Source organism: Acipenser ruthenus, chromosome 8, assembly GCF_902713425.1.
Source record: "Acipenser ruthenus chromosome 8, fAciRut3.2 maternal haplotype, whole genome shotgun sequence".
Taxonomy (NCBI): domain Eukaryota; kingdom Metazoa; phylum Chordata; class Actinopteri; order Acipenseriformes; family Acipenseridae; genus Acipenser; species Acipenser ruthenus.
In genome coordinates this window covers 7,081,873-7,097,686 of record NC_081196.1, presented here as the reverse complement: position 1 = coordinate 7,097,686, position 15,814 = coordinate 7,081,873, and the positions used below count along the sequence as shown (strand labels likewise).

The following is a 15,814-nucleotide window of genomic DNA, read 5'->3' as shown; positions in this document are numbered from 1 at the left end:
CATGTGCTGCTGCACCTGGTAAAGAAGAAACGAACGCCATTGTTGTGAAATGAATATCAGACTGTTTCAAAACTTGTGACAAATAACTTTGATGTTCAGTTGAATCTTTACATTATCCCTTTGAGTTTGTTGTTATTAACTTTGTTTTATTTTCCTTTCACGGTAAGTGGTGCATTTACCTTGCCTGCCTGTACTTGAAATGACTTTACTGTTATTTTTGTATACTTACTAGATTACAGCGATTACTAGAATCTTGTATAAAGGATGCTCATGAAAGTATACAGCAAAGCACTGGCTGTTGTGCATTCTCGTTGTCAGTCTTTAATTTAAAATATGTTTTACTTTTCATTTTAATTAAAGACTACAGGAAACACCCAAACGTGTCCTATAAACAAAAAACTGACCAATCTTATGAATGCTATGTGTTTGTTTTTAAGTCCCACCACTTGGCCTGTCCAGAAGTGAAAGTCTGACAAGGTTGTGGAGTGCGGAACTGAATCTCCTGAACTCTCGTTGCCGTCGTTCTTTTTTTGCGGGCGGACATGGTAGAATAGATGGTGTGTGTTGTCGTTCAACATTTAATGTATTAATTTTTTCAATAATATATAAATATCCTGAAGGCTTTTGAAAGATGAACCCTCTTCTGACAAAGGTAACAGCAATGTTGTAGAAGTTTTAACATATATGTAATGGACACATTATTAAGTGTGATCTGAACAAGGTCACGTTGGAAGGTTTGTATGTACTTCACTTTTATTCTTGTTGTGTTATATGTTATATGTTATATGTTATATTGTATGAAAACGGTAATATTTTTGTCTTTGAAAACATGTCTGTGTTAAAAACGCTGTGCTTTCGTGGAGGAACAGTACGGTGTTACATAGGTATTACATAAAGATACAGTCGTAAACAGCCATCATGTCAAGGTATACCTTATTCATTATTCATACCGAGATCGTTTACAATATTCTCAAATTTGTTTTACAGACGTTGTTTGCAAGAAACGAAAAGGTGTTACAGCAGACTGTCTCTGTATTGAGGTGAGTTCAGTAGACTTCTAGAGTAAAAAGCCTCGTCTGTGTTGTTCTGCTGAAGCTGGTTGTTTTCTCGAGTTTGTATATGTGATGTAGGATTTCTGCATTCAAGGTTTGACATGAAAATAATTTTGTATGTTATTCTAAAACATGTTTTAATTGTTGGACCTTGGCAAAAATCCACAAAAGTACTAGTATCCAGCTACAGGGACTCATGCTTTGCTGACATCTACATTTACAATACAGGGATTGGAATAAGTCTCCCGTTGCATAGCAGTTTGCTCCATTCCTGGTTTTACTAGGAGTTTAATAAGACTCACCAGAGCTTTTTACCAATGTGTCTAATCAAGCTTGTATAAAAACCTGGAGTGGGTGAATCTGCTCTGCAATACAAATCTTATTGCCATCCCTGCAATACTGCATTGTTCTCCTTAACTGTTAATGTATTAACTTTTCTTTTTATTGTCTGTGTTTTAGACTAGCAGTTTCAAACCCTCGTCCAGTTTTAGGTAAGGTTTTATTTTATTTTTTTATTTTATTTTTTTGTGTATCACACTGTGATCAAAGATTTACTACTGTGTTTTTTAGTTTTTTCGTTATGGTACTTTTACATAAATTTGCATCTGAAACTAAATCAGTCAGTAGCACACCTGTGGTCCTTGGGTAATGTCCAAGTAGTTAAAGTATTACTTTAGTAGGATGTCATCTGCTGTCACTAGTGGGTTCTACTACAGTATGCACTGCAGAAGATACAAATGAACTGCTTTTATTTTGCTTTTCTATAGGATGTGTCTTGCAGAGCAGCGAGAGGCAGTATCGGTCTATGCCAACCCATGGTATTGGCAGGTATAAATACCTGCTGCCCAAAGAAGTGGTAAGCAAACAGTGTATGTGTATTTCTGGCATTCTGTATCGCAGCCTTTCAGGACAGATCTATTTAAAAAAGAACAGTAAATCCTTTCAAATATACACCATGTTTAATCACTTGGCAGCTAATAAACTGTTCATATTTACTGTGCATAAATGTTCTTGGATGGTGTTTGAAATAGTTTCTGGTCCAAGAAACATCTATTGGAATGTTTGCTAGGGTCAGCTCAATAACTTACAAACACTGTAAAGGGGCAACAGAATAAATGAACAGCAAGTTTTAAGCCAGGGTTGAACTGTTGCTGCTAAATACAACAGGATGCTTAAACAGGGCACCATTTAAAAAAAAAAAAAAATTATTATGTAAACTATCCCCCAAACCCACGCAAGCACTCAACTTGAAAAGTGTTATAATAGCATTATGGTCAGCTGTACATTAACTCACTCTTTTTAGGTCTGACCAACTTTTACCTAAAACTATTCCAATACTGCCACCATTACAAGCATTCATGTCTTGTAACTGGCATAACGAATAAGATGTGCAAGTTTAGGGTTCCAAGTGACTTATCTAAACAAAAACAAAAAAAACCATGATGAGTCATACGATCAGGAGCTTGCTGATTTGTATCTCGGTGGTCCTAGGGGCCCACAGGGAGAACTGCATTGGCTTCTGTGGGCTGGGCGTCAGCTGGGATAGTTCATATCATGATGTGATGCCCCCTATTGGTCAGGCTGGGTCCATACCCTCCAGGGTTCAGTAGCTTGAACCTTCGTCGTTTGGGTTCAGCGTGTGAAAATAAATGATTGTCTTGACAGCGGAAATGCCTTTGAGAAGATCAGAAGCTGCAGTGTTGTAGATGCAAGGTGGTCTTTGTGAGCAGTGTCGGTGTACTTTTCTGTGTAGCCCAAAAAGAAGAAGGAAAAGCTCCAGGTGAAGGCAATCAAGACAGGAACAGACACGGAGTATGGAGTACTGAATGTGCAAGTGTCCGGCCACGACATGACCATCGTTGAGCATTACTCTCAGTATGTTCATAACCTCTGTAACCGGCTGAAGATTAAAGTGGACGAAAGGTAATACAACACTTTTTTTTTTTTTTTTAATACCTAACAGTGCATTGTAGTCGCTATTCTACATTTATTATCCATGATATCCCTGTATTTCCAGCAGGGATTACAAAAAATAGTTTTAAGCCAGTGAGATTTGGACAAATAATAAACTTAAATTGCCAAGTGTGGTCTGCCATAATACATTTTCTTTCCCGGCATTTTGTTCACAGCTATGCATTACCGACAAAATGCACAGAAGTAATGCTGCTGCAAGAACAGGGCACCAAGATGTTTGCCGATGCTGTTCTCAGTACACATGAAAGAATTGTGCAGGTAAAGCAGTCAAGTGAAATGCTAGTGTACTAACCAGCAAGAAGTGCATGGATACCAGCTGACTGCTGAGACTGCATCATGTAGCACTGGATAAACACAACGCTGCAAAAGGAAGACCATACAGACAGCTTTTCTAAAGTTAATTTATCACTGTTGGATAGATTCATTAGCTAAACTCTATGGCCTCTCATGGTGAGGAAGGCGTTAAAGTACTAGCTTGCTTAAATCAATATGTTTAGTCAGTCCACATGCCACTGAAGGCCAACATGAACATCTCGCCTCACCTCAGAGATAAGCAATTCGCTCTTTCCTGACAAGCTATCCATTACTTCAGTATGTAGCTGTATGCTCCACATGTGCTGCTGCACCTGATAAAGGAGGAATTCACACCATTGTTGTGAAGTGAATATCAGACTGTTTCAAAACTTGTGACAAATAACTTTGATATTCAGTTGAATCCTTACATTATCCCTGTGCGTTTGTTGTTATTAAATTTGTTTTACTTTCCTTTCACAAAAAGTGGTGCACATTTAAAAGCTGCTACATGCACCTTCGTTTTTTCTTTATCAAAACTAGATCAGTGGTCTGTCGCTTCCAGAATGAAACAGATTTGCAACAGAGAGAAGCAGCCTTTATAAATTATAAAGTACATATGAGGGATTCAATTTAGCCTACAGCCTCAGATTGTATGCATAATATTGCACCTGTATGGTGCAGTGTGGAGTAGTGGTTAGGGCTCTGGACTCTTGACTGGAGGGTTGTGGGTTCAATCCCCAGTGGGGGACACTGCTGCTGTACCCTTGAGCAAGGTACTTTACCTAGATTGCTCCAGTAAAAACCCAACTGTATAAATGGGTAATTGTATGTAAAAAAAAATAATGTAATTGTATGTAAAAATAATGTGATATCTTGTAACAATTGTAAGTCTCCCTGGATAAGGGCGTCTGCTAAGAAATAAATAATAATAATAATAATGTATATATACAGTATATACTTAAGATGAATCTTTTATGCATTCAGAAAGGCTGAGATTACAGGTTCTATTGACCCTTAATTTGATCATATTCCTAATTATGTAACAAGGGGTGCACAGTATGAGCTGCATAATAAAATTGATCTTTTGATTTTTAATTAACCCGTTCCCATTGCAAAAGAAGTAGACTCCTATTGTTCAGAGGTAGGCAGCTACCTATATTTGCGGCAGCAGAGAGCATTTTGACAGGTTCATTTGTAGGGAACAAAATCCTAAAACCTCCAGCATTCGAGCAAAACCCAATTCTCTTTGAAAGAATGTGATGCCAGCCTGTGTACGCCACGCTACATCTCGTCAGTCGGGCGCCGTGCTGTATGAGGTTGTAAACATGTCAACTTGGGAGTGCACTGCTGCTGGGTAATCTACACACATGCAAAGCAATCGCTGCTTTCCAGGAATTCCAGCAAACTGAAATAAGACATTTTTCCTTTTGTAGGCTTCTTGCTATTAAATTAAATTAAATAAGACATAAAAAAATGCATTGTGCTTTGCAACCCGTTCTTTCCGTTTAATTCTTACAGCTGAGCGGTTTAAGTTCTACTTTGGCTCCAGTCTTTCTGGAGGTCCTTCTGAGGAATCAGCCAGAGGGAGTACAGCTGTCTATAAAGGAGGTAAGGGATCTGATAGTCACGTGTACTTTGGTTTTGTAAAGCTACATCCATTAACAGAAAGACACATGTCAATGATTAATTAATGGCTTACTGCACAGCCTGGGCTCTTTCCGTGGTTCCTTTTTGAAATTGTGTGGCTATAGCATATTCTTCAGCTGCATATAATACATTGACCTTTCGTCTCTGCCATGTGTTTTTGAATGATGTTAACATTTTATATTAAATAATAACCATTATTTACTTCACCTTGTATTCTATACCATCCATAATGTACTTAACAACACACCCTTCCCTTGTATTATCTTTATTATCTTGCTGAAATGTCCTTGTGGCATATGTATAGCCATTTACAAATTCCAGTATTTGACACGTTAGGGTAGGTGCTAAGCCAGACGTTTTTCACATTCCTAGAGGACTGTTGTTCAGTAATACATTTCTATTAAATCAATTTCAGTGTGTTGTAGTCTTAGATATTCTGTTGCAGTGGAACTGAAGTCTTAAAATGTGCCACTGGAGAGGTAATAAATGATGACCAGCATATGTAATAAGGTCAAGGAAGGGTGTTCAGTTCTTCATGGCCATTCTCAGCCGGGGTCTGTGATAAAAACCTATGTTGTGGCTTGAATAACGTGTTACTATTGCCTAATAAATGACGCCATAATGTTGTAATCAGCCTATTATTTTTTAAAGGCAATGCCATTTTTGCACAGCCCTAATGCATTCCGGTTGCGCTAAAATCCACACAGTGCCTTTATCAACAACAGCTTACTAATTCACAATACTATCATGCCACTGCGCCTCCCAGATTAGTGGCAAGTACTTAAAAAAACAGATACAATTATAAAAACAGCTGGACTGTTACAAATGTATTTACTGCCACCTCAGCATTTGAACATGTAAAACATAATCTCAAATGCAATGGCTTCTGAACCAGGGGGTTTATGCTGTTATGTAATGTATGATGATTTTTTTTCTCCAGCACACTGAGGCTGATTTCTATGCCCGGTTCAAGGCTCGTCCAGAACTCGAAGAGTTAATAGCACAAATAAACTGAGAAAACAGCCGCTGGATTCCATCTGTTAGCTCACCTCTGTGGACTGGCGGGTCAGAGTTCAGCCATATAGTCTGACCTTTTGAAGTGGAAGGAGTCCATACAATCAATATACTTCTTTTCCGGGATCCATGTCATGTCTGTACACATGTCAGTTAGTTGCATATTTAATAAACGTCAAATGGGGAAAACATTATGATTGGACTGATTTTGCTTTGTGAATGTTTAAGATGACTGCTAACCTTTTTTGGCTTTCTAGGTTTTTAGCACAGGATGAACCACATTATTCTTAAACACAATGCTATTTAAATTATTAACTTGCAGTCCCAGTTCTATAACCCTACCTCAGAAACCCATGCTTTTGTGTTTGCATAATACAAGGGTGAATCACATTTCTTTGTATTACCGAATTCTGTTTCAGTATTAGTGTGAAATTTCATTCAATTTCGATTTTGTTTTGTATTGTTATTAACACGGCTTTGTAGATAATGTAGAAAAAAAAAATTGCATGCAGAATTGTGAAATGGGATACACAGAAAGTAATTATCTCATGCTGTTCGTCTTTCGATAATGAACCATTTTATATTCAAAATAATTTGAACAAAATAACCTTTCTTCAGCGGTTTCTCAAAATCATGCCAATGAAACGTACACCACTTTCGTTTTCACAGTAACATGCTGATTATTTGGAATTTGTGAACAGAACCTGAGTAAACTGTGTTTTTTTATTTATTGTTATTATGCATATTTACATCCAAGTTTGTTGCAGGTATGAATATTGTATTCATCAGTATTATTTTTCAGTAATGTATTATTATAAAACAATCTGTCTACTTTCACAAACCTCGAAAAGCATAAAGAAAGCTACTCCCAGTTTAGTGCTAGTCCCAGTCTGTAAGCCAGGGCATGATTCTATTTTAGGTAGTTATTATGCAGTTACGTTGTTACCTAATAAGCATGCATATTTAATTGGCCTTGTCGTTTATAACCTCCTGCTGCTGCAAGCGGAACAAGAGCATTCGTACAGCATGGGCCTGTTTTTCAGGAGAGATTTCATTTTTTTTGTCCCCAAAGCTGAATGTTACTCCATAAGGTATGCTTTTTGATAATATAGCGCCAACAGTAAGCTAAACCGTGGAAGAATGCACCAAGGAAGTAGACCGTGAATGTATCTTAAACAGCATCGCATCTTAAGTAATGCATTCTTGAAGTCTGGAGTCACTTTGTATCATTTACCTTCCAGTCTTCACACCCGGGTGAGTTTTTATAACTCCAGAGGTTTAAAGTCTCAATGTCACCTCAAGAGAGCTCTCAGAAACATGTCTGCTTTAACCACATTGTTCTGTGTGGTATTTCTTGCATCTGCTTGGGGCAGGCCGTTACAAGGGACAGTTTAATGGTTACGCTCTGCCGTACCAGCTGTACTTAAAAAACTAGACATGTTCCTGAGAACTCTATTGAGGCCACGGAGGTACTTTAAGCTTCTGAGTTTTAAAGTCATCGACATGTGATGACTGAAACAGAAAATAATCTACAAAGTGAAACTAAACAGCAAGTAAAATATGCTAGTTCAGATTAGTTCTTTTCCATATCCATAGCAAGGTGATCTCTAACTAACAGGCTTCAGAACCAGCATCTAAACAAAAAGTTACTTGATGATGTTCATAAGAATACAATTATTTCTATCGCTCTACTGTTCAGAAGATTCATAGCTTCATAGCTGGTACAACAGTTTAAATAAATTGCTTCAGTTTTGTGGTTTAAAAGCACTGGTAATTACAAATGTGGACAAGGAATTAGTGTAGTATCAAGGGAATGTAAACTGGCCAAAGAATATTGAATAATGGAATATTGCATATTGATATTTAAAGTGTCAGGGAAGTCTCCAGCGACTCACTGGGCTTTTCTAGCTTGACCTTTATGGGTTGTGACAGTAAACACAGTGCTTGTTTAAGTCCCTTTCAGAAGCAAACACTATTGAGACAACATGAATAAATAATAAATGTGTGGCTGTTTGGAGGAATGAAAGCTGATTGTATCACTGGGTAGAACTGCAAAGAGACCTCTGTTTTTGATCTGAACAAAACTAAGTAATGCTGCTGGTTGATAACACTGTGGGGGAAAAAAATATATCCTAAAAAATCTATTGGTAATGTAAGCACTTGTATTATTTGGGGTTTTCTTAGGAATCAAACCATTCTGTGGTTCAATCAAAAAACTGGTTTGGAAAAATATACAAGCTTATTCAATTGAGAGGATAAAAAGTACAGTACAGAGGGTATCAAAACTAATTAATCTCAATTAATTGAATATGTAACATTTAACTAATCATTAGTTTTATGTGTAATGCACAGTGCCTATATATATATATATATATATATATATATATATATATATATATATATATATATATATATATATATATATAACCCCTTTTCATTGTCTATGCAGTGCATTTCTTATATTACGAAAAAAAAAATGTAGGCTCTTACAGTGAATATCCCCTAATGAAATGCCCGTGAGCACGACTTGATAACTGTAAAAAGGATCATACTGTACTGGAGTGTTAATTCCTTAAAAAAACAGCAACAAAAAAACAAAACAGATATGTCTTAGGAGCTATTGCAATGGCTTTAGAATTAACCAGTCCTTTTATTTGGCCTTGAAACAGTTTTTTACAACAACGGCAAATCAATGTTTCTAAAGCAGTTAATGTCCTTCGTTCCAGTTCACAGCTGCTACTTAGTCCATTCTATCCATTCACAATTGGTTATGTTACGTGATGTTTAGTTTTACTTATGGCTATCTAAAAAGCTGAGGATGGTGAACTCATGAAATACACGCGCTGCCTGCAAGAAAACTGAATATGTAATTGCTGCCTTCTAGGAAATGAGAATTTTCTTTGCTAAACCCATGCAATTGTTTCATTAGTATCTGATACCCAGGATCCTTCCGGTGCACTTTAAAAACAACCAGGAGCTTTCAACTAACCGTTAAAACAAAATGCATGAATGCACAGACAACAGCATCTCCCAGGTAGACTGTTGACAGAGGGCGAATAGAAGACTTTCAAGTATTGCATGAAAGTCCCCTCAACCCCCCAACCCCCTCTCGTGATGATGTCATTCTTGAAAGTCCCCCATTCATGTCATCTAAAGATAGAGATGATCTGAAACAATAAGACTATTCCTGTGACAATGAGCCAGGACAGTATGAAGACAACCCCAGCCCTCATTACTGCATACTATTGACTCGCTGAACGAAGGTGTATGCAGGATTCGTGCAGAACTGACATAACAGCATCATAGTATATCTTACCATGAATCAAGACAGGAATCATGTACCCTATATCTTCACTTTGCTAAAAGCTTAAACACTCAGTGATTGGATGCAAAGTGGGATTGGAAGTAAAACACAAAAGAAAACAGATTGTGGTTTGGGTTATACAAAGAAACATCACGTGTCTTTTCTAAGTAATAAAAAAGCAGCAGTGCCCTTTTTTCACTTGAATGGTGTATGAGAAACAAAATCGTACAGGTTGTGAACTCAATGCTGAAATAAATTGTGCCCAACCAACTTCACCCCATTCTGATCAGAATCGTATTTATTTTGCACAGTGCCACCTGGTGGACGTATATTTTAACTGAGCAAATATATATATTGTTTTAAATCAAGTACACAATGAAAAGCTTTCCTTCCCTTACGTCTTGAAAGGGGGGTGCTTTGTTAAAAAAAACACTCCTTCAGATTGATTCTCTTTCAGATCCCTTTGGCAGCCATAATCCCCCGGCTGGAAAAAAAATTATAACCACAGTAAAGGTGCCTTTGATGTGCAATCGTTGCTCGGCAGCATCCCCAGAGAAGCTTGCCTGCGCTTAAAAAGAAAATGATTTAGTGATGAGGGATCCTCCCACACCGAGATGTCCCCAGCTTCACGTAGTCAGAATACCAAGTGAGCCTCAGTGTGTTCCAGGGAAGATAAGGCAGCTTATTCGAACTGAAGAAGCAGGTCCTGGTCTCTGTGTAAAACTGTTTTTTAATTGGCCTGCCTACTGCAAAGAGCACCACACTGTCTGTCTTTACGGACCCTCATTAGCAAGGTCAATGGGGCTTAAAGCTGCAGTGGTCCACACTCGTGTTCAGTGTTGCACACTCTGCAAGGCATGTTTAGCTGTTTTGGTTTCATCCCTCCCGCAATTTTTTTTTTTTTTTTTTACGATGCTGTTTTTATTACAGGTTGCTGACACTAATAAGGAAAAAATGCATTTTAAAGCCCCCATGGTTATCACTCCTTTGAGCTTTCATTTATCCTCAAGATAATTAGTATTTCCACTCATAAGGAATGTGCTTTTGGTGATTTATAATGACAAGGAATCAACAAATCATGCTTTTTATTTGTAAAAAAAACCCAAAAGCGCTTTATTTGAGACCATTCAGAATCTCTCACGTTGTTTTCACAGAGCTCCGTGCACTACAAGGCCAGTCCGCCAGATGGCAGTGGTGTACTTTTTACGACAGTTGCCCAGCGCAAGTCGACAGTTTACGTCAGAATCGTAAAGATGGAAGCTCGAATTTTACTTCAAAACGACTGGCCTGAAGCTTTAAGGTAGTTTATTAAATAGCAGATCTGCTTAACGTTATTATTCACTCAGTATCATAGATTACTTGTTTATGAATTTGTTTTTGCTTATTTAATCAGGAAGAATGAAGGCGAAGCCTGGGTCGCATGCAAAATACCAGGTGAGATCCGATAATATCTCTCACTGAAAAACCAATACGTATATTTTTTGAATGTACAACTATGAGTATTACACACATATTTAGAGTAACATTAAGTTGCAAAATATACAATGTCTCATGTCAACTCCATCAGATCTTTTCCCAAGGTGTCATTATATTGTGTTCTACATGAAAGATGCTCAAAACACGTTTTATTTTCTGTGTAGGGAAACCAACAGTGTACGGTACACTGAAGTCTCAAGGCGTCAGTGATGACGGATGCTTAGAAATTACTGCGTCAGAAGAGTTTCGCGTACTTGGAGTCTCCAAGGTGAAGTAGTGTTTTTTTTTTGTAGGGATTTAAGAAAAACTGTTTTCTTATAATGTTTAGATATAAACAGGTTCTGAGTCAGGACTTTTTTGTTGGTAGAATGGAATGAGTGGTCTACAAAGACACTAGCCTCAATAAAGATTCATATGAAAGCTGCCTGCTTGTTACTTACTAGTGCATTTGCCTTCCCACTGCATAGATACACCTGTTTGTTAAAACTAGTTACTTCCTCAGTTGAAGACATACATTGTTCAGCTACAGGAGTCTTTTAAGTTAAATCCCTTCAATTACCTTTGAGAGTAAGGGAATAGATGGTTGAACATATAAAATAATTACACACTCTTGCTCAAGGAATGTTCAAGAATATTAATTGACACAGCACTGTATTACAAAGATCTTGGAATATTCTTCAAGAAATCTAAACTTTTTTCCTTGTTTCTTTTTTTTTCAGAAAAGTGTGCATATTTCCTGTCCCTATGCAAATGCAGCTTCAAAATTCCTCTCACCGTACACATCCTTTCCTGGAATTCATGATAAGAGTGTAAGAGCTGCCAGTGTAGTTGTATGCTGCAGAGTACAACCCATATATAAAGCAGGAGAAGTAGAAAAGATGCTCATTCTAAAGTTATATAATCTGTACTACACCAGTGTTTTCCCCGTATCAATAATGACAGCTCAAGGGACCGTCAAGAACGCGTTTAGACTGAGATAGGTGATCATTTTATACAGGTGACTCTATTTTGCCCATACTGACTACTTACAAGTACAATCTTTACCTTTTGCTTGCAATTAACATTTTAGTCTCTGATGTTAAGATGGGTTATAGTATAGGCAAGACTTTGTGGGTAGTGATATGCATCCTTCAGTCAGAAGATGTATTGTTGAAATAGAGATTTTTAACTTGAGTTACTAGATAACCACACTTAAGAAGACCTTTTGTAAAATCGTTCTGTTCTGAAAACCTAATGTTTTTTTTTAACTGAGCAGATAACATGTATGGATATATCATGCGGTGGGGGTCTTGGTCTTTCTACAAGCACAGATGGCACTATGAAGATCTGGAACTGTAAAAATGGAGAAAGAAGGGTAATTCTTTATTTTACCTGCAAACTTTTATTCAGTGGTGTTGCCATACTTTAATGAGACCTACATATTGCAGTAGCTTTTTGTGAGGAATTGGGTTTACATTTTGGACTGGAGCGTGTCTGGTAATAATGACACAGGACAGTTAGACTGTGATATGTTCATACAGAGTTCAACCCGTATGTAGGAGTGTATTGTTCTCACTCCTGTGCTTCTGTTGTTGCAGAGGGAGCTGACGGGCCACGTGTACGATGTGAACTGCTGCAGGTTCTTCCCCTCGGGCATGGTGGTTCTGAGCGGTGGGATGGACACTCTGGTCAAGGTCTGGTCAGCTGAAAACGGGAGCTGCCCTGTCACATTTAAAGGACATAAAGCAGGCAGGTGTTTTTCTATAGCTTTTATAACATTCTCTGCTTACTATTGCAGCCTCCTCGGTGCTACATACTGTATCATGGGCATAGGTGCAGAAAGACAGGCCATGCTCTTTACCTGGTGCAGGAAGACGGGCCAATGTCAAACTGAACTACATTCTTTCGATTAGGGTTAGGCTGATTTTAACTCTTTAGCTCTGTATCCAATTCTTTCAGCTGGTCCGTCGCTGAACAGCCTGCCCTGTCTTTCTATACCGGTGCTGTGTCACGCTTATGTTTAAACACAGTTGTGAATATAATTATCCATATTAATCAACTGGGGGTTCGCTCCAAAAGTAATTCACTGCCCATCAGCTGAATCTTGGGGTACAATCTCGAACTTCCCGTCTGAATGCTGGGACAAAGAAAACTGCTTATTTTTTAAGCCATTCCAGGTTTTACTGTGAGCTCGCTTGGGCTCACCTGATCTTTCCTCTTTTAAGTTTTGCCTAATGAGGCTCACAGTAAAACCTGGTTTGGCTCAAGCTGCTATCGAAGTTCTATCAACGGAATGTGACAAGAAAGCAAAATGGAAACATACTTTGAAGACAGTTGTGTGGTCAGGTTGGAAATAAGACCCAGTCAATCTGCATATGTCATAAATGGATTTGGTACCACTGCAATTTTATAGGATGCATTGCTTATTCAAGTATTTTGCAATGGTGTGTGTGGGGGTAATTTAGTTAGGGATACCAAGATATTAAATTAACAAGCAGCGATTTGAGTCGGAGGGGGAGAACAGGCAACAAAATCCTTGCCACAGTCGTTAGGCTTTCATTGATCTGCTGGAGAGTGGTACAAGTGTTTGTATGTTTCATGGGTATTTGTTTTGTACAGGTATTCTTGACACAGCTGTTGTGGAGCGAGGCCGGAATGTGCTCTCCTGTTCTCGGGATGGCACGGCGCGTCTCTGGGACTGTGGGAAGTCGGTCTGTCTCGCGGTCGTGGCTGACTGTGGGGCTCCCATTAATGGCTGCAGCGTCGGGGTAGCAGACAACACAATAAACCAGGGGTCACCAGAGGAACCATCAAGTAAGAAAAGAATTCAAGAAAAGAAAGAAACAAGGAACCAAACGGGTGCTTGATGAGGTGCTAGGGTTGAAACCACTTTCCTAGCTTTTTAATGTTGACCTGTGTGAACTGTTTGCTACAGGCGATCGCGAGGTAGGAACAGAGGACAAGTTACTGCTCCTTGCTCGAGAAGACAAGAAGTTACAAGCGGTCGGCCTTCAGAGCAGACAGCCGGTAAGCATTCTTATATAGGTTTCTTATAGAGGTGCTTTAAGCTTTAATATTCCAAATTGACACAACAGAAGAAGCGGAACTGGATTGTGTTTTTTTGTTGGTTATATGGTAATTGCTTTTTTTTCTAAACCACTGGCATTCTAAGATTAACAGGCTGTGCTCTTTTTGTGTTCACAGATATTTCTCTTTGAGGGATCAGATGCATTTAATTGCTGCACCTTCCTTTCAAGTATATATGTACTCACAGGAACACAAGATGGAAACATTTACAAGCTTGACACAAGAAATGCAAAGTAAGGATTTCAAGTTTCAAAACCCTCGATTCTACTCCCTATACAATGTTAGTTCAGATGTACTCTGTTTGTTCCAGTGTGATGTTTTTCAAAAAAACATGTTTACATTAGCCAAACAACATTCTCTGATTGCTTCTATTTTAGAATCTGAAATTATTTTCACATGGACTCGGTAAGTCCTGCGTTACAGGTAATAGGACCCCACCTGACCACATATAGTTTCCTTAGGAGAGCACAGAAAGTTCTCTTGGGGTCATCAGCAAAATAATAAGGGATTGTTTTTTTGTTTATTCTGCATTTTAGATTAAAATGCATATACACCCATGTGTATGTATATGTGTGTGTATGTAATATATAATGTATATTTTTTTGTACGTCTTCAGGACAGCTGTACAGACTATCCACCGGTCTGGTGCCCCAGTTTACTCATTGATGCCTTACAGAGAAGGCTTCATTGTAAGCCAAGGTATGAAAAGCATTTTTTCACAGCGCACTGCAGCTCAGTTATATTTAAAAAAAAAAAAAAAAATGTTTGCTCTTTTTTTCATTTTGTTGGCATCCCCAATTCCTTCATATTCATATACAGAACAAGTTTTTGTCACAAAAAGAGGACATGTTTTTGAACATATTTATACCCTTTAAAAATGGAGGTAGAAGGTTTTAGAGAATCCTCTCCAGTTATGGAAAGAAAGCATATGGGACCAAAGTGGTGAGTTCATTATTGGGTCTTTGTGTGTACACTAGCAACAGATATGCATTGCTCTAAAATGCACATTTAAGCAATAATCGCATTAGTTGCAATGAGGAGATAACATGAGCTAGTGGATAAAATCCAAAACACAGTGAAGAGCTGTGAAATTCCTCTTGTCCTATAAAGTGTAGTGACATCCCACAATGCAAAGCCATTGTTGCCATTTTCCTACCCTAAGGCATTATTGTGTCAATTGCAGGTGACGGGAGTTGCTACCTAATTCAACAGGATCTTGACCATGTAATTGAACTAACAGGGCCTGAGGCTGATCCAGTCTATAAGGTAATATTATTCATAGGCTCATGGCAGAAAGTAGGTGTTTGCTGCCCCCTGCTGGCATTCTGTAGAAAGTCTGTTTAAAAGTGGGTTTTCAGTTCCTAGAGCTGCAGTCCTCCACATCTTATAATGAATACAATGAATCTGTGTCTGTTGTTTACAACATTTTATTAGTTGTCTATGAGTAGCTCACATTTGTAATACTTAAAGCTACACACACTTCATTTTAGTTTCCAAGGTTAAACACTGTTAATTAAACACTAAATAAAACAATAAAAAAAACTGACTTACTATAAACTGTACAAGCGGATTGCTGTCTTTCCACAGTTGTTTATTGTCATGTATTTTTTTTTTTGGTATAATTTAGGCGGCTGCATGGGAAAAATGCATCTTTACGTGCTGCAGAGATGGGCTTGTCAGAAAGTATCAGCTGTCTGATCTGTGACCATTCCTGGAACGCAGAAACACTTACACAGAGCTGTGCTGATCTACTAGTGTGCATCTTTGCCCACTAAATGCTTTCATTACATTATCTGCATGTAGAAAAATGTTATTGAACAGAACAGAAAATATGTATAGAGGGGTTCTCTGTAAATAAAATGTATTTTTGCCAAAAAGTAAATCAGATGATTATTATTTATTTATTTATTTTTATTTTTATAAGTGCAATCCAAGCCTATATACTTTGAATTATTTTCACATGTTTGGTTCTTACAGAGATCAAGAA

The 15,814-nt window shown here is 38.0% G+C and overlaps 2 protein-coding genes across 3 annotated transcripts; both read left to right on the top strand.

Annotated features, from left to right (window-relative positions):
• Window positions 1–469: 469 nt before the first annotated feature.
• Window positions 470–6,175, top strand: LOC117406851 (large ribosomal subunit protein mL48-like). Its single transcript, XM_034011195.3, has 8 exons — window positions 470–652; window positions 988–1,040; window positions 1,512–1,543; window positions 1,820–1,908; window positions 2,806–2,975; window positions 3,182–3,284; window positions 4,839–4,928; window positions 5,908–6,175. Exons 1-8 carry the CDS (start codon window positions 632–634, stop codon window positions 5,980–5,982), a joined length of 633 nt encoding a protein of 210 aa, XP_033867086.1. The 5' UTR covers window positions 470–631; the 3' UTR covers window positions 5,983–6,175.
• Window positions 6,176–10,465: 4,290 nt separating this feature from the next.
• LOC117406136 (proteasomal ATPase-associated factor 1-like) lies at window positions 10,466–15,709 on the top strand. 2 transcript variants are annotated; one of them, XM_034009973.3, is made up of 12 exons: window positions 10,467–10,585; window positions 10,679–10,719; window positions 10,926–11,029; window positions 11,481–11,570; window positions 12,017–12,115; window positions 12,339–12,489; window positions 13,360–13,554; window positions 13,676–13,767; window positions 13,945–14,060; window positions 14,444–14,526; window positions 15,011–15,093; window positions 15,455–15,709. In XM_034009973.3, exons 1-12 carry the CDS (start codon window positions 10,539–10,541, stop codon window positions 15,530–15,532), a joined length of 1,179 nt encoding a protein of 392 aa, XP_033865864.3. In that variant the 5' UTR covers window positions 10,467–10,538; the 3' UTR covers window positions 15,533–15,709. The 2 variants fall into 2 exon arrangements, with proteins under 2 accessions (XP_033865865.3, XP_033865864.3); XM_034009974.3 differs by lacking the exon at window positions 11,481–11,570 and having other exon boundaries at window positions 10,466–10,585.
• Window positions 15,710–15,814: the final 105 nt, after the last annotated feature.

Coding starts and splice junctions, on each gene's coding strand:
- LOC117406851 (XM_034011195.3), top strand. CDS start 632: ATGAACCCTCTTCTGACAAAG. Junction 653..987: donor TGAACCCTCTTCTGACAAAG/GTAACAGCAATG, acceptor TTTGTTTTACAG/ACGTTGTTTGCAAGAAACGA. Junction 1,909..2,805: donor ACCTGCTGCCCAAAGAAGTG/GTAAGCAAACAG, acceptor TTTTCTGTGTAG/CCCAAAAAGAAGAAGGAAAA.
- LOC117406136 (XM_034009973.3), top strand. CDS start 10,539: ATGGAAGCTCGAATTTTACTTCAAAACGACTGGCCTGAAGCTTTAAG. Junction 12,116..12,338: donor GTAAAAATGGAGAAAGAAGG/GTAATTCTTTAT, acceptor CTGTTGTTGCAG/AGGGAGCTGACGGGCCACGT. Junction 13,555..13,675: donor GTCACCAGAGGAACCATCAA/GTAAGAAAAGAA, acceptor TGTTTGCTACAG/GCGATCGCGAGGTAGGAACA.